Source organism: Bison bison, unplaced genomic scaffold, assembly GCF_000754665.1.
Source record: "Bison bison bison isolate TAMUID 2011002044 unplaced genomic scaffold, Bison_UMD1.0 scf7180017864290, whole genome shotgun sequence".
Lineage (NCBI taxonomy): Eukaryota > Metazoa > Chordata > Mammalia > Artiodactyla > Bovidae > Bison > Bison bison.
In genome coordinates this window covers 711,763-737,258 of record NW_011494862.1, presented here as the reverse complement: position 1 = coordinate 737,258, position 25,496 = coordinate 711,763, and the positions used below count along the sequence as shown (strand labels likewise).

General features: G+C 37.3%; 1 protein-coding gene across 5 annotated transcripts in view; it reads right to left on the bottom strand.

Moving 5' to 3' along the window:
• Positions 1 to 25,496, bottom strand: part of LEPR (leptin receptor) — a 93,806-nt gene that overhangs the window by 54,552 nt on the left and 13,758 nt on the right. For 3 of the 5 annotated variants that reach the window (XM_010850265.1, XM_010850269.1, XM_010850267.1), the window contains 3 exons: positions 18,586 to 18,641; positions 14,695 to 15,024; positions 11,969 to 12,092 (listed from right to left, as the gene is read on the bottom strand). In XM_010850265.1, coding sequence (XP_010848567.1) covers positions 11,969 to 12,092; positions 14,695 to 15,024; positions 18,586 to 18,625 — 494 coding nt within the window. In that variant the 5' untranslated portion in view covers positions 18,626 to 18,641. Of the gene's footprint in view, positions 1 to 11,968; positions 12,093 to 14,694; positions 15,025 to 17,511; positions 17,605 to 18,585; positions 18,658 to 25,496 lie in introns of all 5 variants that reach the window. The other 2 variants (XM_010850268.1, XM_010850266.1) reach the window with 2 other exon arrangements.

The following is a 25,496-nucleotide window of genomic DNA, read 5'->3' as shown; positions in this document are numbered from 1 at the left end:
TCCAGTCCCACCACTTCATGGGAAATAGATGGGGAAACAGTGGAAACAGTGTCAGACTTTATTTTCTGGGCTCCAAAATCACTACAGATGGTGACTGCAGCCATGAAATTAAAAGACGCTTACTCCTTGGAAGGAAAGTCATGACCAACCTAGATAGCATATTCAAAAGCAGAGACATTACTTTGCCAACAAAAATTCCTCTAGTCAAGGCTATGGTTTTTCCTGTGGTCATGTATGGATGTGAGAGTTGGACTGTGAAGAAGGCTGAGCGCCGAAGAATTGATGCTTTTGAACTGTGGTGTTGGAGAAGACGCTTGAGAGTCCCTTGGACTGCAAGGAGATCCAACCAGTCCATTCTGAAGGAGATCAGTCCTGGGTGTTCTTTGGAAGGACTGATGCTAAAGCTGAAACTCCAGTACTTTGGCCACCTCATGAGAAGAGTTGATTCATTGGAAAAGACCCTGATGCTGGGAGGGATTGGGGGCAGGAGGAGAAGGGGACGACAGAGGATGAGATGGCTGGATGGCATCACTGACTCGATGGACGTGAGTCTCAGTGAACTCCAGGGGTTGGTGATGGACAGGGAGGCCTGGCATGCTGCGATTCATGGGGTTGCAAAGAGTCGGACACGACTGAGTGACTGATCTGATCTGATGTCTAAAATTTCTCAATTAACACTGAGCACACTTGTTTACTTTACAAATAACGCATGTTTCTTCTCTCAAAATTTTAGTTGGTTCTTTTTTATACTGTCAATTTCTCTTATTACATTCATATTTTCTTTATATCCTTGAGTACATGGAGGATATTACTACTAATCATCTGCTGGTTCTATCATCTCGGCCATTTCTGAGTCCGCATCTATTGTCTATTTTTTTCTTTTTCTCTGGGTTATGGTTTACTTTTTCCTGTCCTTCATATATGCAGAATTTTTCACAGGATGCCAGACATGGTGAATATTACATTTTTGAGTGTTGGATCATGCTGTTTTTTCTTAGAGAATGTTGAATTTTGTTCTGGCAATTGGTTATTTGGGTGACTTAAGTGTGAACCTTTTAAGCTCTTTAGGGGGAAATGTAGATCAGCCTTGATGCTAGGGCTAATCTGGCCACACTTTTTTAAAACTTTTTATTTTGGGTATTGGGGGATAGACTATTAATAATGTTGTGATAGTTTCAGATGAATAGTGAAGGGACTCAGTCATACAAAGACATGTATCAATTCTCCCCCAAATTGGCTTCTCATCCAGGCTGGCTGGACCCATTTTAAAGTGTGGATATTATGGGGTTTCTGCTGGTATTCAACACTTCAGTAGCTCAGTCATGTCCAACTCTTTGCAAACCCCATGGACTGCATCACGCCAGGCTTCCCTGTCCATTACCAACTCCCTTGAACTTGTTCTAACTCATGTCCATTGAGTCAGTGATGCCATCCAACCATCTCAACCTCTGTCATCCCTTTCTCCTCCTGCCTTCAATCTTTCCCAGAGTCAGGGTCTTTTCCAGTGAGTCAGTTCTTCACATCAGGTAGCCAAAGTATTGGAGTTTCAGCTTCAACATCACTCCTTCCAATGAATATTCAGGATTCATTTCCTTTAGGATTGACTGGTTGGATTTCCTTGCAGTCCAAGGGACTCTCAAGAGTCTCCTCCAACATCACAGTTCAAGAGCATCAATTCTTCAGCACTCAGCTTTCTTTATGGTCCAGATCTCACATCCATAAATGACTACTGGAAAAACCATAGCTTTGACTAGACAGACCTTTGTCAGCAAAGTAATATCTCTTTTTAATATGCTGTCTAGGTTGGTCATAGTTTTTCTTCCATGGAAAAAGTATCTTTAATTTCATGGCCAGTTACCATCTGCAGTGATTTTGGAGCCTAAGAAAATAAAGTTTGTCACTGTTTCCATTGCTTCCCCAGAGAAGGCAATGGCACCCCACTCCAGTACCTGGAAAATCCCACGGACCGAGGAGCCTGGTAGGCTGCAGTCCTTGAGTTTGATAAGAGTTGGACACGACTGAGTGACTTCACTTTCCCTTTTCACTTTCAGGCATTGGAGAAGGAGATGGCAACCCACTCCAGTGTTCTTGCCTGGAGAATCCCAGGGACAGGAGAGCTTGCTGGGAGGCCATCTATGGGTTCGCACAGAGTCGGACATGACTGAAGTGACTTAGCAGCTTAGCAGCAGCCATTGCTTCCCCATCAATTTGCTGTGAAGTGATGCAACCAGATGCCATGACCTTGGCTTTTTGAATGTTGAGATTTAAACCAACTTTTTCACTCTCTTCTTTCACTTTCATCAAGAAGTTCTTTAGTTCTTCTTCACTTTCTGTCATAAGGGTGGTGTCATCTGTGTATCTGAGGTTATTGATATTTCTCCTAGCAATCTTGATTCCAGCTTGTGCTTCATCCAGCCTGGCATTTCTCATGATGTACTCTGCATATGAGGTAAATAAACAGGGTGACAATATACAGCCTTGACATACTCCTTTCCAAATTTGGAACCAGTCTGTTGTTCCATGTCCGGGTCTAACTGTTATTTCTTGACCTGCATACAGATTTCTCAGGAGGCAGGTCAGGTGGTCTGGTATTCCCATCTTTTGAAGAATTTGCCAGTTTGCTGTGATCTACACAAAGACTTAAGTGTGATCAATGAAGCAGAAGTAGATATTTTTCTGGAACTCACTTGCTTTTTCAATGATCCAACAGATATTGGCAATTTGATCTCTGGTTCCTCTGCCTTTTCTAAGTCCAGCTTGAACATCTGGAAGTTCATGGTTCACATATTGTTGAAGCATGACTTGGAGAATTTTGAGCATTACTTTGCTAGTGTGTGAGATGAGTGCAATTGTGCGATAGTTTAAACATTCTTTGGCATTGCCCTTCTTTGGGATTGGAATGAAAACTGACCTTTTCCAGTCCTGTGGCCACTGCTGAGTTTTCCAAATTGGCTGACATATTAAGTGCATCACTTTCACAGCATCATCTTTTAGGATTTGAAATTGCTCAACTGGAATTTCATCACCTCCACTAGCTTTGTGCATAGTGATTCTTCCTAAGGCCCACTTGACTTCACATTCCAGGATGTCTGGCTCGAGGTGAGTGATCACACCATCATGGTTATCTGGGTCATGAAGATCTTTTTTGGATAGTTCTTCTGTGTATTCTTGCCACCTCTTCTTAATATCTTCTGCTTCTGTTAGGTCCATACCATTTCTGTCCTTTATTGTGCCCATCTTTGCATGAAATGTTCCCTTGGTATCTCTAATTTTTTTGAAGAGATCTCTAGTCTTTCCCATTCTGTTGTTTTCCTCTATTTCTTTGCATTGATCACAGAGGAAGGCATTCTTATTTCTTATTGCTATTCTTTGAGACCCTGCATTCAAGTGGGTATATCTTTCCTTTTCTCCTTTGCCTTTCAACAAGGACTCTCCAAATCTCTTTATAAGAAACTAATTATTCCTGGCCCTGTGTGACTTCTGGGAATTCCTTAGCTTACAGTTCTACTGACTTCTTTTTCAAGAAGTTTTCTTTCCCAAGATCATGGATGGACTGGTATTTAGACAAAGAATCAAGGCAACCCCGATGCTAATTCCCAAAGAAAGGCAATCCCAAAGAATGCTCAAACTATTGCACAATTGCACTCATCTCACATGCTATTAAAGTAATGCTCAAAATTCTTCAAGCCAGGCTTCAACAATAAGTGAACCATGAACTTCCAGATGCTCAAGTTGGTTTTAGAAAAGGCAGAGGAACCAGAGATCAAATTGCCAACACCCATTGGGTTATCAAAAAAGCAAGAGAGTTCCAGAAAAACATCTATTTCTACTTTATTGACTATGCCTAAGCCATTGACTGTGTGGATCACCACAAACTGTGGAAAATTCTGAAAGAGATGAGCATACCAGATCACCTGACCTGCCTCTTGAGAAATCTGTATACAGGTCAGGAAGCAACAGTTAGAACTGGACATGGAACAACAGACTGGTTCCAAACAGGGAAAGGAGTACATCAAGGCTGTATATTGTCACCCTGCTTAATTAACTTATATGCAGAGTACATCATGAGAAACACTGGGCTGGATGAAGCACAAGCTGGAATCAAGATTGCCAGGAGAAATATCAATAACCTCAGATATGCAGATGACACCACCCTTATGGCAGAAAGCGAAGAAAAACTAAAGAGCCTCTTGATGTAAGTGAAAGAGGAGAGTGAAACAGTTGGATTAAAGCTCAACATTCAGAAAATTAAGATCATGGCATCTGGTCCCATCACTTCATGGCAAATAGATGGGGAAACAGTAAGAGACTTTATTTTTTTAGGTTACAAAATCACTGCAGATGGTGACTACAGCCATGAAGTTAAAAGACGCTTACTCCTTGGAAGAAAGGTTATGAGCAACCTAGACAGCATAGTAAAAAGCAGAGACATTACTTTGCCAACAGAGGCCTGTCTAGTCAAGGCTATGGTTTTTCCAGTGGTCATGTATGGATGTGAGAGTTGGACTATAAAGAAAGCTGAGTGATGAAGAATTGATGCTTTGGAGAAGACTCTTGAGAGTCCCTTGGACCGCAAGGAGACCCAACAGTCCATCCTAAAGGAAATCAGTCCTGAATGTTCATTGGAAGGACTGATATTGAACCTGAAACTCCAATACTTAGGCCACCTAATGAGAAGAACTGACTCATTTAAAAAGACTCTGATGCTAGGAAAGATTGAAGGCAGGAGGAGAAGGAGACGACAGAGGATGAGATGGTTGGATGGCATCACTGACTCAATGGACATGAGTTTGAGTAAACTCTGGGAGTTGGTGACGGACAGGGAGGCCTGGCGTGCTGCAGTCCATGGGTTGCAAAGAGTCAGACTTGACTGAGCGACTGAACTGAACTGTATGCTAATTTCTCTGTACCTCTCTACTTTGAGTATTCTGCTCCATTAATCAAGCCCGATTTTATTCTGAACTCTTCTCTCTTGTCTCCTCAGTTCAGCAATATTGTAGGGTTCTGTTTGAGTTCCCCCTCCTTGTATCATGTCCTGGAAGCTGCCTCCAGCCCAGAAAACGTTAATAATATAGAACTTGCTTTGTTTCCTTCTCTCAGGAATCACTGTTCTGTTTTGACTTTGTCCATTATCTGAAAATAGATGTTTCTTCTTTTATCAGGCTTTCTAATTGTTTATAATAGAGGAGTAATTCCAGAATATACTATTCCCTTATGGCCAGAAGACAGTTTTGTTGACCTTTTTATATTAACTTCTGAAGACTGTATTCACATAGTTCAAAACTTGGTTTTCTTTAAAGGCAGTAGTGAAACTGGGTAATTACTTGGTGGAAATTTGTGACCAAGGAAACCTATGTTTTAAATGGGAGTTATTGATTTGGTGTGTGTATGTGTATATATATATATATATGTAATTAAATGTTGCTCAGCCATAAAAAGGAATGAAATTGAGTCATTTGTAATGATTTAGATGAAGCTAGAGTCTGTCATACAGAGTGAATTATGTCAGAAACAGAAAAATAAATATTGTATATTAATGCATGTATATGGAATCTAGAAAAATGGTACTGATGAACTTATGTGTAGGGCAGGAATAGAGACAGATATAGAGAATGGACTTGTCGACACAGGAGGGGAAGGAGAGGGTGGGATGAATTGAGAAGCAACACTGACATAAACACACTATCATTGGAAGCTAATGGAGAAAAGATAATCTCTTTAACAAGTGGTGCTGGGAAAACTGGTCAACGACTTGTAAAAGGATGAAATTAGAAAACTTTCTAACACCAAACACAAAAACAAACTCAAAATGGATTAAAGATCTAAATGTAAGACCAGAAACTATAAAACTCCTAGAGGAAAACATAGGCAAAACACTCTCTGACATAAATCACAGCAGGATCCTCTATGACCCACCTCCCAGAGTAATGGAAATAAAAGCAAACCATCTCTTGAAACTCTTGGCCTGAGTGTATACCAATGTTTAGACACAGATGTTAGCAGTTATTCAGCAACATGCAACATGCCCAGGAGGTCATATACTGGGTTAGTACAGACCATGCTTATACGAATCCAAACCAGGAGAGTAAGCATTGTGGTCTATACCTTACTGAGTTAAGGACTTGAGGAACAGGTACCATTAAGACTCATTTTACACAGGATGAAAATGAAGCACAAGGAATCCAAAAAATGGTTTAGGGCCATGCAGCCAAGAAGTTCCAGAATTAAGTCACGGGTCTTCTGCTAATTTCTGCCCCCACCCCTAGCTCAGGGTCCTGGTAGGCAACAAAATTCCACTCCAATGATTCATTGGAGCTTGGGCACCAAATGAATACTAAAATGGACATTTGCATTAAAGACATGTTAAAGTGCCAAAAAATAGATTTATAATATGCTTTTCACTTGATATTTGAAAATGTTACACTTCATACATTAAAAATCAATGGATTGGTTAAAAAATAAATAAATAAATACACTATCATGTGTAAAAGAGATAGCTAGTGTGAAGCTGCTATATAGCAGGGAGCTTAGCTTGGTGCTCTGTTATGACCTAAAGGGGTGAGATGGGGAGGTGGGAGGAAAGCTTAAGAGGGAGGAGGTATATTTATAATTAGAGCTTATTCACATTGCTGTACAGCAGAAACTAACAAAACATTGTAAAGTAATTATACTCCAATTAAAACATAAATTCAAAAGTAAATGAGAGTTATTGCAGCATATGTATTGGCTGAGAGGAAAACTTGATGATGCAGGAACGAGAGGAAATAACTGCAAGAACAAATTCCTTGAGTGACAACAGGGGATGGGACTCAAAACACAGAAGAAAGGGTTCATTTTATATTGGAGCACATTAGCAGTTAAAGATGACAAGGAAAACTGAACAGGCACAGACATCAGCAGGATGATAGATTTTGGTGAGAAAAGCGAAAATGAGAACTCGCACCCCCACTCCCGTTTTCCCAGTGGAAACCAAAAGCAAGATCATCAGTGAGTTTCTCAGGCTCCCTCCAAGGGAAGCCAGCTGCCATAGTGTGATGTGCTCCATGGAGAACCCATGAGACAAAGAACTGGGGGAGGCCTCCTGTCAAAGCCAGGGAGAGACAAAGGCTTTCTGACCAGTGGTCCCTGGGGACCTTGGAAGCCGAGGGAGTGAGCTCGCAAACAGATCCTCCTAAAATTGAACCTTAAAATAACTGCAGTCCTAGCTGACATTTGCATGGCAGCCTTGTGAAAGACACTGAGGCAGATGTCTCCAGATGTTGCAGCTGGGTTCTGGACCCATAGAAGCTATGAAATGATGAATGATTTTTGTTTTAGGCCACTAAATTTGGGGTAATTTATTATATGGCATAGATAGCCAAGGAAGATACCAGTACCTGGAAGTGGGGTGCTGCTATAATACCTAAAAAAGTGGCTGTGGCTTTCAAACTAGGTGATGGAGAGAGGCTGGAAGTATTTGGAGAAGCATGTGGAGAAAGCGTGAAATACCTTGAATAGACTGTTGGCAGAAACCTACATTTTAAGGACACTGCCAGTGAGGACATGAAAGGAAGTGGGAAATATGTGATTGGAGACTGGAGGAAATGGGGTCTTCTTTATGTTGTGTCCGAAAGCTATGTAACACATCTGCGGTTCTGTGGACAGAATAGAAGGTGCCTACTGAACTGGTGATCTCTCTCCAGGCAATTTCCAAACAAGTGTTGAAAGTGCCTCTTGTTTCTTCGTGCTGCAAGAGGAGAGATATTCCTTGAGAAAGGGCTATTAGACAAAAGAATTTTTAATAGTACTTGAGAGTTGTGACATTCTCAGCCTCTCCAGTTGGCAAACAATGTTAGAACTATGAAATGGCTTCTGAGCAAAAATCAAAGGGAAGGCAGGGAAGAGCTTATTTCTAAGAGCTCTATGGGCTTTTATCTAATAGAGTGAATCCTAGTAAGATTCCCAGGCTGCTGTGTGATCTTGTGAGAGAAACACTTTGGCTTAGACTGCAGGAGGCTGAGGTAATAAAGGGAGTAGGCCTAATATGAGGGGTTGGGGGACATGTGGTCAAAGAGTAGGATCCTTGAAACTGAAATTATAAAAAAGATCCAGTTTATCAGCAGTGGCAAGATCCATGAGAATTGGTGAACTAGATGTGGTGAAAACAAGATGAGTCAAAATAAAGCTTTGAAGAAATTGAAGACCATTCAGGTGGGTGCTGAAATCACTGAGAATGCTGACAGAGCGATTCTGAAGAGACAAATAAACTGGGTGTTAGCAGTTACAAAAGTCCAAACTCCCTCGTCACCCTTGCCTATTCATCCACCTTGATTTCTCATCATTCCCCAGCTTCCCAACCACACATTTGGGAATTTCAAGTTCTCAAATGCCTTTATTTGACTGTGTTTTATTGAAAATGCTCTTCACTCTCTCTGGTTCATTCTTCTCTCCCCGCTTAGAATCTAAACAGATACTTCTAGCATATGTTTCTGCAAGTCCCCGTAGGTATTATATCACAGCATTTTCAAACTTTATGTTCTTTATCTTTACTATTAGGTCCAAGAGGGCAAGGGTTGAGTCTGAATTGCTTAACGCTGTTCCCTATACTCAGTTCAGTGTCTGATGTACTCATAGGCACTTCACAAAGGAAGAAGAGGATTTCCTTCCTAAGTTTAAGAGAAAATTTCAAAATAGCAAATTTCTGTCATGCTGTACTTTGGATTCTCTGACAAACATTAATATCTGAGTTCAAACAATGCAAGATTTTAGTTCCCTTTAAATATATACTTATTTACACACAGAAGAATTTGAAAGAGTTCTCTTGTGAATTTTCTAACGCATTAGGGAGGTGCTTTTGATGAAAAACTTTTCTATAGTAATCATCATTATAGATTTCCTATTCCATAGAGGTTTCATCTGTTATATTGGTCAGTTCTTCCTCCTGAGCTGAAGAGTCTTATTTAAATTATTTGGAGATGTATTGCCCAAAGATGTACACAGAAATACCATTCAAGACAGAAACAGCATGTGAGAGTTGGTAAAATGGACATAGTAACCAAATTATACAGTGAAGACTACAAATAAAGTGGCAAATGGGAATTCCCTGGCAATCCAGTGGTTGAGACTCCACACGTCCACTGCAGGGGACCAGGGTTCAATCCTCAGCTGGCGAATAAAGATCCCACACACCACATGGTATGGCCAAAAATAATAAAAATTATTTCTTTTAATAAGTGGAAAGAAAAGAAAAACAAGACATTTCTCAAATGGTATGTAATAGGACAGGTTTTCCTATATTCATATTTTTAGAAACCTGAGTTCAAAATAAAAGAAGGTTAAAAGAATGTACTAAATTCATCATATGAGCAAGTTGAAAAATCTGTTTAATATTATAATTTTCTCATTTTTCTGGGTCCATTTAGAAGAACAGACCAATGACCACTTAGCTGACTAAAGTTCAAATTCTCAGCTATTCCTAATTTACTATGCAATTTTGAAATGCTCTGATATATTCATACATAGAATATATCATAGAATGCAGACGTCCAGACATAACTATGGCCCACACATTATAAAATATAAATCCTTACACATTGTCATAGAGCTATCAAACTGGGCACATTACCCTACCTCACTGATAAGATTTGAAATTCTCTCAAATGGCACCTAGTGAGACTTTGATCACCACCAAAGTATTCAGATCATCACAAAAATGTACTTCATTGTAAAGGAATTAGTTTCTCTGAGCTAAAATGTGTTTTGGTTAAATAAAGCAGGAAACTTTATGCCCCAGAGGTCAAATATATCTTCATCAACCACAATGCTTCCTTTCTTCGCTCAAGACCCAGAAGTTGTGGTGAGTTTCCTTTGCTCTAAGACCAACCTTCATCTGTGCTCTTTTTCTGGAACTTGCCTATTCAACTATTCACTCTCTGTCACAAATATTCAGCGTGTCCCCTTCTACCATATCTTCAATTTTTCTCTCTCTGCTGGGTCATTTTCTATAAACTAGAAGCAAGCTCATTCTTTCCCATCCTTTAGATGTTCTCCTTTGGCTGAGCATTGCCTATTACTCCTCCACCTTCCCCATTTCACTACTCAGCTAAGCTTCTTGGGCCTCTTGAGATTTGCAGCCCAGTCATTTCTGTTGTGGACATTTATCTACTAGCTGCCCCCAGCATCTCCCTGGAAAAACTACTCTTCTGGTAGACTGAAACACTGGCAGATAGATATAGCACATTCTCACCAATCAGATACGCCCATTCAAGACACTGGCCCTAATGAGACCTGCACTTGTTAAAGCAGCAGGGGTTTGCAGGGACTTCTAGACTTATCTAGTGATCAGCATCAGAGGTGAAAATTATCACACTCAATCTCCAGATGAGACAGCAGGGGGTGTCTTATCTGTTCTACTCCTAGGGTGACTTTAAAAATTAGTTCAGGGAATCCCCTGGCCGTCCAGTGGTTAGAGACCAGCACTTCCACTGCAGAGGGCACTGGTCTGATCCCTGGGCAGGGAACTAAGATCCTGCAAGCCACGTGGCAGGGCCAAAAGACAAAATCAGTCCAGCCATTTAACGTAAGTTGTAAATATTAACTACAGTCTGATAGTCAGTAGAAAAATAAGGATGATAGTAGCTTTGCTTCTTCTAAAATTTGTCTTATTTACCTTTATACAAGAAATTTTTCATATTTTTGGTTATTAGCTCACTCATCCTTGAAATCTCAACTCAGCTGTCTCCTTCCTAGGGAAACCTTCACTCCTCTCTTTTCCCACCAGTACACTAGACTTCCCCACCTGAGGCTCTCACATCAGTCTTGTGCTCCCACATCAGTCATCACTAAAACTCAAATCCTATTTTGAGACATATTTGTACATATCTGTCCAAATCACTAATCTATGAATGGCTCAAGAGCAGAGACTATAACTATTCTTTTTTAAAATATAAGACAAAATACATTTTCAAAATTAAAAGCATGAGGCAAAACAAAGAATGATGTTGTGTAAGGTTAATGGGAAAGTATATCAAGAAGATGTAACAGTTATGAACATAGATGTATCCAACAATAGAGTCTAAAAATACATAGGACAACATATGGCAAAATAGTGAGAAGAAATATATAAATCAACCATTCCAGTTATCTTAAAAAGTTGAAGTAAAACACACATTTAGCAAAGTGTCTGAATACATCCTTTTGTTGACATCTGTGTTCTTTAAATTTTTTTACTGTGGTAAAATGTACACAACATATACCATTTTAAGTGTACAAAATACAGTGACAGTACATTCACACTGTTGGGTAACCATCCTTACCATTCAACTTCAGAATTTTTGTCATCTTCCCAAACTGAAACTCTATACCCATTTAAACAAGAATTCTTCATTACCCCTCCTCTAGTCCCCGGCAGCCATCATTCTTCTTTCTGTCTCTATTCATCTTTATATGGACAGTTTCTAGCACAGCACAGCCAAACAATTTTATTTTAATTCAAATAGGAATAGTAGGTATTATCACTGGAATTATTAGAAAAATTTGAATGACCTATTTACTGTAAGAATTGTAAGTATGGCTGTTTGAAACCACTGTTGTGGCTTTCTACCGAGCACAAACATATATTAAGCACACACATTTTCAAGACAATAAAAAGATCAAATATGAGAGAAAAATCTGCCAGAAAAATAAATATAAACTTTCCCCCTTTCTTCAGTCAAATACCTAAGACTCCTGAATTGAGTTTACACTTCTTTGCAAATATATGCCCATCCACATCTACAATGTCTTGCTACCTGAGCCAATATGAGGAGAAAAGAGAAAACCTAATGGGAGGAGAAAGTCATACAAAAAACACAGAAATGTACACTGATATAAAAGGAAATATAGGGATAGGAGAGCTTTTGTAATCTACTTCTGTATATGGAAGCTCTTGTATTACAGAAAAAAAAAATTGTGTCATGGGAATGTCAAATTTTATTTATTTGGTACTTACAGAACATATAAAAGATGGACCTTAAGGTCATAATTCTTGAAAGGATTCTTAAATAATGACTCAATATTACAGATGAATAATTTCAAGTCCTCTTTCATCCAGCACTGTATGTTCCAGTTTGCACCTGAATTAAAAATAAACTAAATTAAATCTGAAAAAACCATTCTGAACAGCCCAATGAAATGGAAGGGCTAAATTAAATTTACCAGTGTTCTGATACAACTACCACTGTCCATTCTGAGAGAAAAAGAACAAGCTCTAATTGGTCATATGTCTGTGCCCATTTAGTCCCTTTGGCCTTCAGTTTCCTTCTTCATAAAGCAAGAGAATTAAATTCAATTATTGTTTCTCAAATTTTTTAAAATCTTGAACCACTTATGTAGGACAGAAGACCCCAAAACTCACCTAGTTCAGTTCATCCCCACTTTCCAAGAGACAAGAGACCATGAACGATCAAAGTACAGAAAATTTAGTGTAGCATTTCTGTGTCTGCTTTTAGCGGTAAAGCATGGTGATTCACACTGGAATCACCAATAAGATGCATATCTTAACTTTTTGTTATTATAATATTATAGGCCCCACATACAAATAAGGAGAGTATATTTCACTGTATACTGAAAAATTCACCTGATAAACTATTGGTGATTTGTAATTTAGAAAGCAGGCACAGCAACAGCTAAAAATTATGACTAATTTAATACAACACCAAAAGTATCTTAAGCAATACTAACATATTTCCCCATTTGGAGAATTTCTAGCTAGTAGTGACTTTGCATCGGTTGAGCCTTATGAAGTAAATAGCCCATGTGGCAGAAAATTACATGGAAATCCTCAGTAACCACCACTTAACCTAGTAACTTTAGTTACACAAAGTTAAACACAATAAACTAACTAGTTAATAGCCCTTGCTGCTAAGTCACTTCGTGTCCGACTCTGTGCGACCCCATAGACGGCAGCCCACCAGGCTCCCCCGTCCCTGGGATTCTCCAGGCAAGAACACTGGAGTGGGTTGCCATTTCCTTCTCTAGTGTGTGAAAGTGAAAAGTGAAAAGTGAAAGTGAAGTCGCTCAATCGTGTCTAACTCTTCTCGACCCCATGGACTGCAGCCTACCAGGCTCATCCATCCATGGGATTTTCCAGGCAAGAGTACTGGAGTGGGGTGCTACTGCCTTCTCTATACATAAATTAAAATCTGCAGCATCATAATCATTTCACTTGATAACTGAAAAAAGTGCTAACATTTTTTGATCATTTCAAGGCTAGTCACAAGGACCTTCACATTTTAAGTCCATTCTTAATATATCCAACAATCACTGGAATGGTGAAGTTAAGCTCCCTTACAAATTAAAAAAAGTGCTTCATTTAAAATTAAATGCCTAAAGACAGAGACACTAGGAAGTATTTGAAGAGAAGTTGCTCAGTCGTGTCCGACTTTTTGTGACCCCATAGACTGTAGCCTACCAGGTTCCACCATCCATGGGATTTTCCAGGCAAGAATACTGGAGTGGGTTGCCATTTCCTTCTCCAGGAGATCTTCCCGACCCAGGGATTGAACCCGGGTCTCCTACATGGTAGGCATTGTAGGCAGACGCTTTTACCGTTTGAGCCACCAGGGAAGATCAGTATTACCTCTAACTTGTTTTAAAACTCTGATCTTACTGAACAGTTATGCTTTATCCTTACTCCTAACCTGATTTCAACAAACTATTTCTTCCATCTAATCAGTGGTGCTTTGGCACTACAAGGGACATGTGGCAAAGTCTGGAGATCCATTTTGATTGTCACAACTGCTGAGTGAGTGTTACAGGCATCAGCTGGGTAGAAGCCAGGGATGCTTCTAAACATCCCATGCTTGAGCTTAGCAGCTCAGTTATGTCCGACTCTTTGCAACTCTATGGACTGTAACCTGCCAGGCTCCTCTGTCCATGGGATTCTCCAGGCAAGAATACTGGAGTGGGTTGCCATTTCCTTCTCCAGGGAATCTTCCCAACCCAGGGATCAAGTCCATGGCTCCTGTGTCTCCTGCATTGCAGGTGGATTCTTTACCACTGAGTCACTGGTATAACGCACAAACCAGTCCCCCATAACCAAGAATCACCTGGCCCATAATGTCAAAAATTTTGAGGCTGAGAAATTCTGATGAACCCTACACAGGAGTACTATATTGATATATGCCTTTATTTTCATATTATAGATGTTTATGGTGCTAATTGTCTCTGTTCTATTTAGCTCTTCCAGAAGGCTTGGAGATAATTTTGTTGTTTATATTTCCAGATGCAAAATTATTAATTACACTAGCTACATTCAGTATACATTACACTTAAATAACAAGAAAAAAGTGATTTAAAATATATGCATTGGCTACTGAGATTCCTTACTTGCTTCAGAATTTAATTCAACAGGATTATCTGCCATTTGATATTTTATCTATTTAAAAAGAATAAGATACACTTTTTTATTTTAAAGCAAATTTAGAAGACTATAAAAATATATTTTAAGGTTAAAAAATTCCCTCATTTACATTTTTATTTCCATGGGACATAAAATAACTGGGGACTTATTAGTTTGGTCACATGATAATCCTAATTTTATCACTAATATAAAATGGTAATATTTACTTAGAATCACATCCAGAGACATCTATTTCACACAAGTTTCAGAGAATGAAAATATTTTATCCAATATAGTTAAGTAACAACTAATGCTTGGAACATTAAAATACTTACCTGTTTGCTGAAAAACTAAAGAATTTACTGTTGTAACAAATGCCTTCCCTTCAATGTCGTCTGTATATACAGAGCAGTTTTTATCTTCCTCGCTCCAAAAGCAACAGTGGAAAGTTGTTCTGGATGATAAGTTAGATAAGTAGGTACCACTTGAATTAAGCTTAGTTTCAACAACTGCCTCATAACGTCCATTCAAATTTGAAGTGTTCTTTGAGATTCCAGGAGGAAAGAAGAAGTCATATGTTGTATTTGATGGCATGCAAGACAACTTAAATTTCCAGGGAGTAATTGGATATGCCAAGTTAAATGCAGTTATTACATAAATAAATTCTGTTAGGACATTTAAAAGACACAGAGAAAAGCAATTAATCATTTTGATTAAGATATCAATAGGAAGTATCTAAGAGTAAATGATGTCGTTCTCAATAGTTATTATTAAACTTTCTAAGTGCTCAATCAATGCCTAATGCATAACTCGGTGCTTCCATTGAACACTGTGTTATACTTAAGAGGGTACGTTTACTTATGGAGATAACTTGACTCTTTAGCAACCCTTTTTGGAAATTCACACTTCATTTACCCCATTAATCTAACAACTCATATTTATATTTTAATGAAAGTAAATTACAGCTAAACTCAATTTCCTTTACCAAAAAAATAAATAAATTACTCTAATGGACTTCCAGCCTAATGGCATCTGGATGTGCAATTATATAAGCAAATATTAAAGTGCTGTTTTAATATTTCTTAAGGAGAATAATGCCAAAATGTTAACACTACTTTCAATGAGTGATTTTAGAAAGGGTCTGTCTTCAACATCAGAACAGCTAGATGATTTCCTGAATATGCCCATGATTCTCCAGATATACAATATCACGTAAGATATGTCCTTAGTATCCTCCAATAATTGATGAACAATGACAGACTTCTTACAGGAAACATTCACTGCTGATTAAAGATAATGTATCACTCACCCATAAAATTAAGAACAATTTTATAAACCTGTACCCTTCCAGAAAACCTTAAAAGTGATACTTGTTTTTTAAATAATTGTTTGAAAATAAAATAATTAATTCTCCATAATTCTTTCTTTTACAAGTTATTCTAATCATCCAACAATTGTGTTGCCTCATATACAAAGCAATGCAGAATGAGAATTCTAAGAATTTTGCATGGCGTCTATAGAGTGAGACCTTTGAAGGATTATGGTAAATGTTAAAATGTAAGAAAACAGAAATTTTTAAAATCAGTTCACAAAAGTGCTATTCTAAATTACAAAAGTAATACATGTAAAAATATTCAAATACACAAGTAATGACTCTTAACTTTGGTTTCTAGAGCATTCTATAAATATTAATAGAAATATGTATCAGATATAAAAATTAAGGCAAAAAGGACTATCATGAACTAATTTTATTTTTCCCACACTGAACAATTAGGTATCATAACATCATCAAAAGTGAATCATCACTGCAATTGTGATCCTTTGGACTCAATCCTACTAACACGTGTTTTTGAAATTAGAACTTCTCACTAAAAAGAAATTAGGGTGTTTCTTTCATTTTACAAAATAATAAATACTAATTAAAAACATTATATTCTCTAGCTGCACATGGAAGATTCAGTTGACTAAACTGAAATTAGCCTAAAATCCTCAAAGTATTTGAAAATTAAAATGTAATACTGAATGTCACATGGTAACTACTGAATCAGCTTAATTAAAAGATGATTCTATTTTGTTTACATGCTTCCTTTGCAAATGATATTTCTTTCCTCAAAAATGAACCCTAAATGGCAAGGAGTCCAGAATATTCATCTGAAGGCGTAAGTTTATGTTATCATATCATATGTATTGTCATATGTTATACATTAAGGCCCCAGACATCTTCTGATTCACAAAACTTGACCAAACCACAAACCTTTTGAAAAACCAATGTAAAACATTACCATGGAACCTAATAAAAATTAGAAAATATAAAAGAGAATGTTATCTTTCTTTGATAGTCCCTTGTGGTCCAGTTTTTCTGAATTCTGTAACAGTGGAATTATTCTGGATATTTTCTGTAGCTACATAGCTGGCTACAATGACAAACAATAGTATGTGTAAGATAGAAGAGCCATAGGAAAGCTTCTCAGGGCACCTTTAAAGACTAGTGTAACCAAAGAGATGCTCAGAACCAGTTGATACACATGTAATGGTTGCTAGGGGGGAAAAAAAGGGTTTTCCTAAAGACAGCCTGACTTTAGTTTCAAAGACTTGGAACACAATCTAAATTAGATGATTTGAGTTTAAAGAAAATAAAAATATTTCTAGAATGCTGTAAGAAACCATTGAGAGCAGTACAACGCACGGGTTCAGGCCATTGACCCTCTAAGCAGTGGAAAATTTGCATATAACTTGTAGTTGGCCCTCCCTATACACAGTTCCTCTGTATGCACAACTTCTCTGCATCTGCAGATTCCACTAACCTTGGACCCTGCAGTACCGTGGTATTCACTATTTTTAAAAAATCCAAGTATAAGTGGACCTGAGAAAACCATAGCTATATACTCAAAAGTTACTGGCATTGTGTGACTACTTTCAAACAGAAGCCTGTCATGCTTCACAGAAAGTTAAAACACAAGATTTTAAAAGAATGCTTTCTCTCCAGGATATTCCTGCAATAAGTAGGAGGAAGACTAGTATACATTTAATTTTGGAACATAATCTTCTGGTGGTAGTCAACGTGGGAATTCCCAAGGCATACACAATCCCTTGATAATATCCCCTTATAACATTATCTTGTCATTGTTTACCAGAATCATAATGGGGAATACCTTTTAAATGACATTTCTTTTCCATTTTAGAGTAAGTCTGTTATTCTATATGATAGCCATTTATTTTAAATATTATCGCCAAGTAAACCAGTCCTAGATAAAGAGAATTAAAGTTTTGATGATCATCTGATACATACATATTTGTAATTTAATAATGCTACATTTGCTAAATAAAATCAAAATATTTAAATGTCATTATACCTTATTTCCAAGTAAAGGAATGATAATGCATATCTTTGGCAGGAATGCAATCAAATGTGTGTTAATCAGTCATGTCTGACTCTTTGTGACCCCATGGACTGTAGCCCACCAGGCTCCTCTGTCCATGGAATTCTCCAGGCAAGAATATTGGAGTGGGTAGCCATTCCCTTCTCCAGGGATCTTCGTGACCCAGGGATTGAACCTGGGTCTTTACTGTCTTAGCTACCACTTACATACTCATGTTGGACTGCAAAAGGCAAAAAGCTTGGAGGAGATTTCACAGTACCTATCAAATTCAAACTTGTATTTACTACTCAACATAGAAATTCCTCTTCATAAATTAACCTATAGAAATACTCTCCAAAATACACAAAGATGTATGTAATATGAATTTCAATGTAGCATAATTTATTACAGAAAAAGAAATGTCTAACAACGGGAATTGTTCAAATAAGTTTATAATGTAAGGTATATTCCTAAAGTTCATTGTTATGCAATCATTAAATAAATATGTATATTAATGAACACTAACAAGAAAAGTTATGAGGATAAACTGGAAAACTGTTAAGCAGGAAAAAGAAAAATACAGAATAGACAGACCAATTCTATTTTTGTGACTGGAGATATGAATGTGTGTGTGTGTGTGGTGGGGGGAGGGTATGTTTCTGGAAGGATACCCATCATACTGTTTCCAGGAGGCTGGGAAGAGTATTCATTTTCACACTTCTATTTTTGTTTGGTTTGCATTTTTAATCAAGGGCAAGAGAATTCCTAACTGGAAATGGGAAATTTAGTCAGCCAATAAACGAAACAACATCTCTAAGGGTAAAATCTCTACCTCATATATGGACATTTTAAAAGCAAATAACTTACCCCAATGTAACAAAGCCACACAGAATTTTTGACAAATCATCTTCAGAGAAGTACACCTAAAAAACAGTAAATCTAAAACCAGTACACACACAAATTAAAAAAATAACATATACACAAGCCACCTATGGGAAAATATAAAAGGAAAAGGATTAAAATTAAGAATTATTTAAACTGTAATCCGATAATAATACTCTGGATCAGTATCAGCATTTAACAGTATTTACATTTACAGAATGTAAAACTGTAAGTTTTAGGTTCATTCCTATGCACATGCTATTTTACAGAGTTAAAACATAAGCAATACATTCATATATGGCTTAATCAAAAAAATGGCAATGTTCCTTCATTACATGACAAATCAGGACAGGTATCATAGATGAGACTGAATTTTTAACTAAACAAAAAAAGCTTACAATGCCAAATAAATATGTACAGCTGACCTAACATCATAAATATCACACTCTTCATTTTTGTGTGTGTGTATGTGTGCTCAATTCTTAAATTCCTTTCATTTCCTAAAGTCTTTATCTTTATTATGATACCACAAAGTTGAATCATTATAGCATAGGTAATGAACTGCATATTTATTTCCAATGAAGAGAAATTTTTGCAACATGGTTTTGGAAACCCCTGTCGCAGAGTCAGGCATGACTGAAGTGACTTAGCTCACACACAATATTCACATTAGCAACTTATCGGTAATTCAAGGAGAGTTTGATGGCTTCATATATGCAGATGATAGGGATGACTTCAGAGACAAACTTTCCCATGAATTCTATCCAATTTGAAATATACCACGAATAAGATTATTTTTACTACTATGTCATGAAATCGAATGAGAGTATAATTTAAATATATTTACCTTAGATTTATAAGGAAACATTAAAGGCTTTTGGTGTTCCAGTCTTTTTTATTATCTCATATTTGGGATTCAGTTCACTATATGAAAATTAATCTGAGGTAAAAAGCCCTGAATTAGGTATCAGAAGTCTTGGATGCCAATCGAGGCCCTTTTGATTAATCAGGTGTAAGACCTGGGACATCACTATTCTTGATCTTGATCTCAGCTTCCTTATCAGACTGAAGGACCATCCCTACAATCCCTTTCAGAGCTGCTTATGATTCTGAGAAGCTTTAGTTTTTTTGTTTTTGTTTTTTTTCTTTTTTGGGCTTCCCTTGTGGCTCAGCTGGTAAAGAATCCACCTGTAATGTGGGAGACACGGGTTCGATCCCTGCGTTGGGAAGAGCCCCTGGAGAAGGGAAAGGCTACCCACTCCAGTATTCTGGCCTGGAGAATTCTATGGACTGTACAGTCCATGGGCTGGCAAGGAGTCGGACACGACCGAGCGACCTGCACCTTCACAATCTGTAGAGTTAATTATCATTCATTCTCTACCCTTAGAATCTGTAATACTGTACTTGAATAGTGAAATAATCCCTGGGAGCTTTCTGAACATTTTTAGTACAAAATCTTTGCTTAAAAAGGGGGAAATAAGTCTCCTTTAAGAATACATTACTTTTATTTGGAAAATACAACAGCAGTAATTGTTTTATTCACTTGTAACAATTTCACGATCCTAAAACTTACATACCAATGCATCTTTCTGTCTGGAAATCCCACTGCCAGGGAGCTTGTTTACATGTTTTGCAAGGAAGAGAACAGAAGGAAGTAGATATTTATTATGTTAAGCCCTGTGCTGCTGCTGCTGCTAAGTCGCTTCAGTCGTGTCCGACTCTATGCGACCCCATAGACGGCGGCCCACCAGGCTCCCCCGTCCCTGGGATTCTCCAGGCAAGAACACTGGAGTGGGTTGCCATTTCCTTCTCCAATGCATGAAAGGGAAAAGTGAAAGTGAGGCTTTAGTTTAAAACAGAAATCACAGCTTGATCACAAAGAATATTATAAAGTATTAAGTGAGAAACACGTCTTATAAGTTGTATCTGAGAACTGGTAGCATGTGACAAGCAAACAGAAAAACACGCTTGTTTAGTTCACAACTTAAATGACTCTTAGGAAAAAGATGGGTGAGTATTACCATTTTGTAGTCTGGTAAATTTGTTTGTCAGACTCTGAGTTTTTCACCAGAATTTTGGTTCTTTACACACTTGATCCCACAATGTATCTTAAGGATTTCTAGAAACCAATTCAGTGTGGCATCTTCATTATCTAATGGTATTAAATGTGTACAAAGTCCTCCCAGCTTTTTTTATGCTACCTCTTTCTGATACAACATTGTCTCATAGAATAAACCTAAAGGCAATTTCATAATCAGGGTATGTCACAAATATACATATCACTAGACTAAGTGTTTTGACTGAGCTGACTGGTGACTAAGTAATTCAGTCCAATAATTGATTTGACTCACTTTAATTCAACTGATTCACTGAGTTAAGTGACCAAATAGATCATATTGTTCTTCCTTACATAAGACAACCATTCTTTTATTTAAACACATTTGCATAATTAATTCCTCCCCAAGGTAGAGAGTGGGGAATAAGATCAAGTGATTCATAACCAACCAATAGCATTTCCAGAAAAACAGACTAAAGAGAAAATAATCAGTGAAATAATATAAGAAAATTTCCCAGAACTGATGAGACTCAAGTCTTTAAACTGGAAAAAAAAAAAATCTAGCAACTTCCAAGGAAAAGGAATGGAAAACAAAAATCCATTCCTAAACATACCATTTAAAAATTGCAGAAGAGAAAAGAAGAGTTTCAAGAGAAGAAAAAAATAACCAAAGCAATGAGAACCTAATTAAAACAAATGTTTCATCTCAAAACACAGAATTACAGAAAGCTATCTAGAATGACAATGGAAAATTATTTGCAGTTTAAAATTCTATTAGCCAATCAAGAAAGTATCTGAACAAAACAAATAAATTTAAACAACACAATGACTTAGAAAATTTACATCCTGTGAATCTCTTTCTCCGAAGTAACTTTATGATGTATTCTAACAAAATGAGGAGTAAACCAGGAAAGGACTGGGGATTTGGGATCCTGAAAAGCTTGACTACAAGCCAATTGATGGCTCTGCAGTCTTGAGAATGACCTGTCCAGATAGCAGATGGAGTACAGGTGACCCCTGAAAGGAAAAGGCCAGGATAAAGGAAGGCAACTCAAAACATACTACGATTCTGAAGCTGCAAAAATTTGAAAATAAAACAAGAAATCAGAATTACACAAGGGAAAAAAGAAAGTCATAGTCTAAATTTGAAGCCACCAGTCCAAATAAGAATATGAGTTCAAAATAGACTTCAAAACAAAGAATGGAATGGATTCCAAAAAATAAAGAGAATGAGTAAAACACTGAAAATTAAGAATTAATAAATAAGACTCATAAATCTTCTAGAAGAAAAAAATAAGTTAGCTGGAAAAAAGCTTTATAAAAAGTCCTGATCTAAATATGAACTCTAATAAAATATGGCACAATTTTAAGCAAACACTGGAATTAATCCATTTGAAAGAAGGAAGATCCCTTTAACCTTGATTCTAGGAATATTCTCCATTGGGTGGCTTAGAAGTCATACTGAGCAAAATATGATTCTAGGACTCTTCTTGGTTCTGTGATGAGTAATACAAAGTTCTAAAAGCATTAATGCTGCTATTTATTGATTTTTCAATTTTTTGGCCTAATCAATAGACAAAAATGAAAGACTTAATTACAAATATTAAACATAAATATCATCAGTATTCTCACTGTACAGTTGTCAAAATTATAGTAGTATAAAAAATTGGGGTGGTATAATTATAAAAGGAGAGATGGTGAGAAGGCAAAGGGTGGAAATAGCCCAACCTCTTGAAGTAATGAGTCAAGAGAAACTATCTATAGTGAATGAAACAAAAAAAGGTTGTGGAATTTAAATGTAACCAATAAAAGATGTCAGAAAATTAATATAATTATAATGGAGGAGAAAGAGAGAAAGGTGAAATTATTAAGATAAATTCCTTCCTACCATGGTATCTATTTAAAGGTTATAAATGAAAAGAAAAAAAGTCAGTATAAGCATATTATTTAGCCTTACAGAGTTAGCCAAAGGAAAAGCTAAAACCAAAAATGGTTCAAGTCAGTTGTTCTCAAAACCAGGAATAACAAAGTGAAGGGAGTGGGGTAAGGGACTGCTGTGCTTTATTACAGTAAGTTTCTGTAACTATGTGCATGGATTATTTTCATGCAAACTTATTATTTTGTCCTTTTAATTAAATTAAAAGGTGCTATTGGATTTCAAAGAAGACAGCTACTAACAAAGTCCTAGGAGCTAATTAGAGGTTCACAGAAGTGGAATATTAGTTGAATTCCAAGAAATACAAAGGGAGAGAGTAGTGTCATATTTCTTCTAAGATTCACAATATTTTAACACCTCTGACAGCAGGATCTTTGCTAAAATCAATGTCATCTTAAGTGGTTCACTTATGGCTTGGTAGCAGCTGTGATCTAGTTGTCACTGACTGCATATATACAAACTGGAGCACTTTCCTAATGACCGACTAGACAATTTTTAGCCATCAATATTTCAGTCAACAGACTATTTAAAAACCTTTTGAGGAAGGAAGGAAGATGAGCCTTGAGTATTGTCTGAAAACCTTTTGTGGACATCTTTTACTAAGATCAATATAGAGTCAGCATAAAATTTGTAAATAGAGAAACAGAAAATCTCAGAAACCATGGTGAATCACTCTTTTATGAAGTTCAACGTCACAAATAGTCTTGATAATCCAGGGAATGGTACCATTTAAGAAAACAGTGACATCAACAACACTGAGTTGAAAAGTGACTCAGAAAAACCAGATTCTGAATATGAAAAAGAATTCCTTAATGGATTTCTTTGACTTTTATTTTCCTTATGAAAGTGGTATGATATAAACAAAAATCTTTATCTAAATCATTCTAAGAGTCCTTTCAGTAGGTATAAAACTAAAATTCTAAATGATAAGAAAGCATTGTAAAAATAAATAGGCAGAGTTTTTCCTTTCTTAGCTGTACAAAAATGATGGTGTATCTTAAAAATCCACGATGTCTTAGATTTAAAGAATTACAACCAGAAAGAGTGCTAATTAGTAGAAACTGAAGATTACCCTTAATTTGGATAAATCATAACAGATTCCAGAGAGGAGTGAGGATTTAACTGCCCTTTGAAGAATGAGGAGGAATATGATGCATATCATAAGTATCATTTTACAAAAAGGTTTTCCTATAGAACCTTTGAAATGTTAAAACAAAGGTCAGCCAAAGGTATGGGTAAAAGACCATAGGAACTCTTGTGTAAGAGCTGATTTGCAAGTTCAGAATAGTATTCGTCAAAAGACCAAGAAACCATTTTCCCAGATGACTACTTTTTATAGAAGGAACATTTTTACATAGTTTGTCCTGTGTGAAAAGCTGTTCTTCCCCAAAGCAGACTTCTAACCAACAGTGTTACTGTAAAATACCCAGGTCACTAGAGAAATACTCAACTACCTCCTGGGTAGTCACAATCCTAACAGATAACATCTTAACAATATAACCGGGCTTCCCCGGTGGTGCTAGTGGTAAAGAACCCGTCCGTCAACGCAGGAGACTTAAGAGATGTGGGTTTGCTCCCTGGGTCGAGAAGATACCCTGGAGGAGGACACAGCAGCCCACTCCTAACAGCAACTATAATTATCAGGTGCTTATTATGTATGTGCCAGTATGTTTTCTCTATGTGTTTATGCATAGACACATACACTCACATGTGTATGTGCTATTTTTTCTCTTTCATCTCCTTCATGCTGAAACCAGTCTGGTTCAAAAATATTGTTGGTGCATACAGAAATCCAATTGTTTGATTATCTTCTAGGTTGAGACACCCAAATAACAGCTGCTAGTTAAAGTGAAATGAGAAAATATAATTCTGAGAAAAACTAAGTTGTCCTATGCCTTCACTAAACGGCTATTTGGTAACAGCTGTTCTTACACATGAGTTCACATTTTTAAAGCCTATTATAATACTATTATAGATGCTCCTGAGAATCTGTACTTGGCTCACATCTTTAGCTATTATCTAGCATAAACAGATAAAGCACTTATATATTTCCATAAACTTTATAGAAATTATTAGCCCAAGAGTAGAGTCAGTCAGTTACTCTCGCTCTCTCTTCTCTTCATTCCCTCCCCTCCTCCTTTTCTCTATATCTGTCTCACTCACTATTATACACACACACACACACACACACACACACATATATATACACAGATTTTTAAGTCTGTGCTATTTCTGGATTTTCTAATTGGCAAAGGCTAAAATTAATATCAATGCCACAATGCCACTTTAGAGTGTCTCCAGCTGGGTCATTTTTATTTACTAGTCCATATAACCTTAGTTTGAATTAAAGAGGTCCATAGGTACCAGATACCATACTTGATCTTAGCCAAAAGACCAAGAAGCAATCCAGTAGTCATGTATGGATGTTAAGAGTTGGACTATAAAGAAAGCTGAGCGCCCAAGAATGGATGCTTTTGAACTGTGGTATTGGAGGAGACTCTTGAGAGTCCCTTGGACTGCAAGGAGATCAAACCAGTCAATCCTAAAGGAAATCGGTCCTGAAAATTCATTGAAAGGACTGATGCTGAAGCTGAAAGTCCAATACTTTGGCCACCTGATGTGAAGAACTGACTCTTTGGAAAAGACCTTGATGCTGGGAAAGATTGAAGGCAGGAGGAGATGGGGATGACAGAGTATGAGATGGTTGGATGGCATCACCAACTCAATGGACATGAGTTTGGCAAGCTCTGGGAGTTGGTGATGGACATGGAAGCCTGATGTGCTGCAGTCCATGGGGCTGAAAGGAGTCGGACACGACTGAGCAACTGAACTGATAGGTACCAGAAGGGGTTTCCCTGGTGGCTCAGTGGTAAAGAATCTGCCTGCAATGCAGGAGATGTGGGT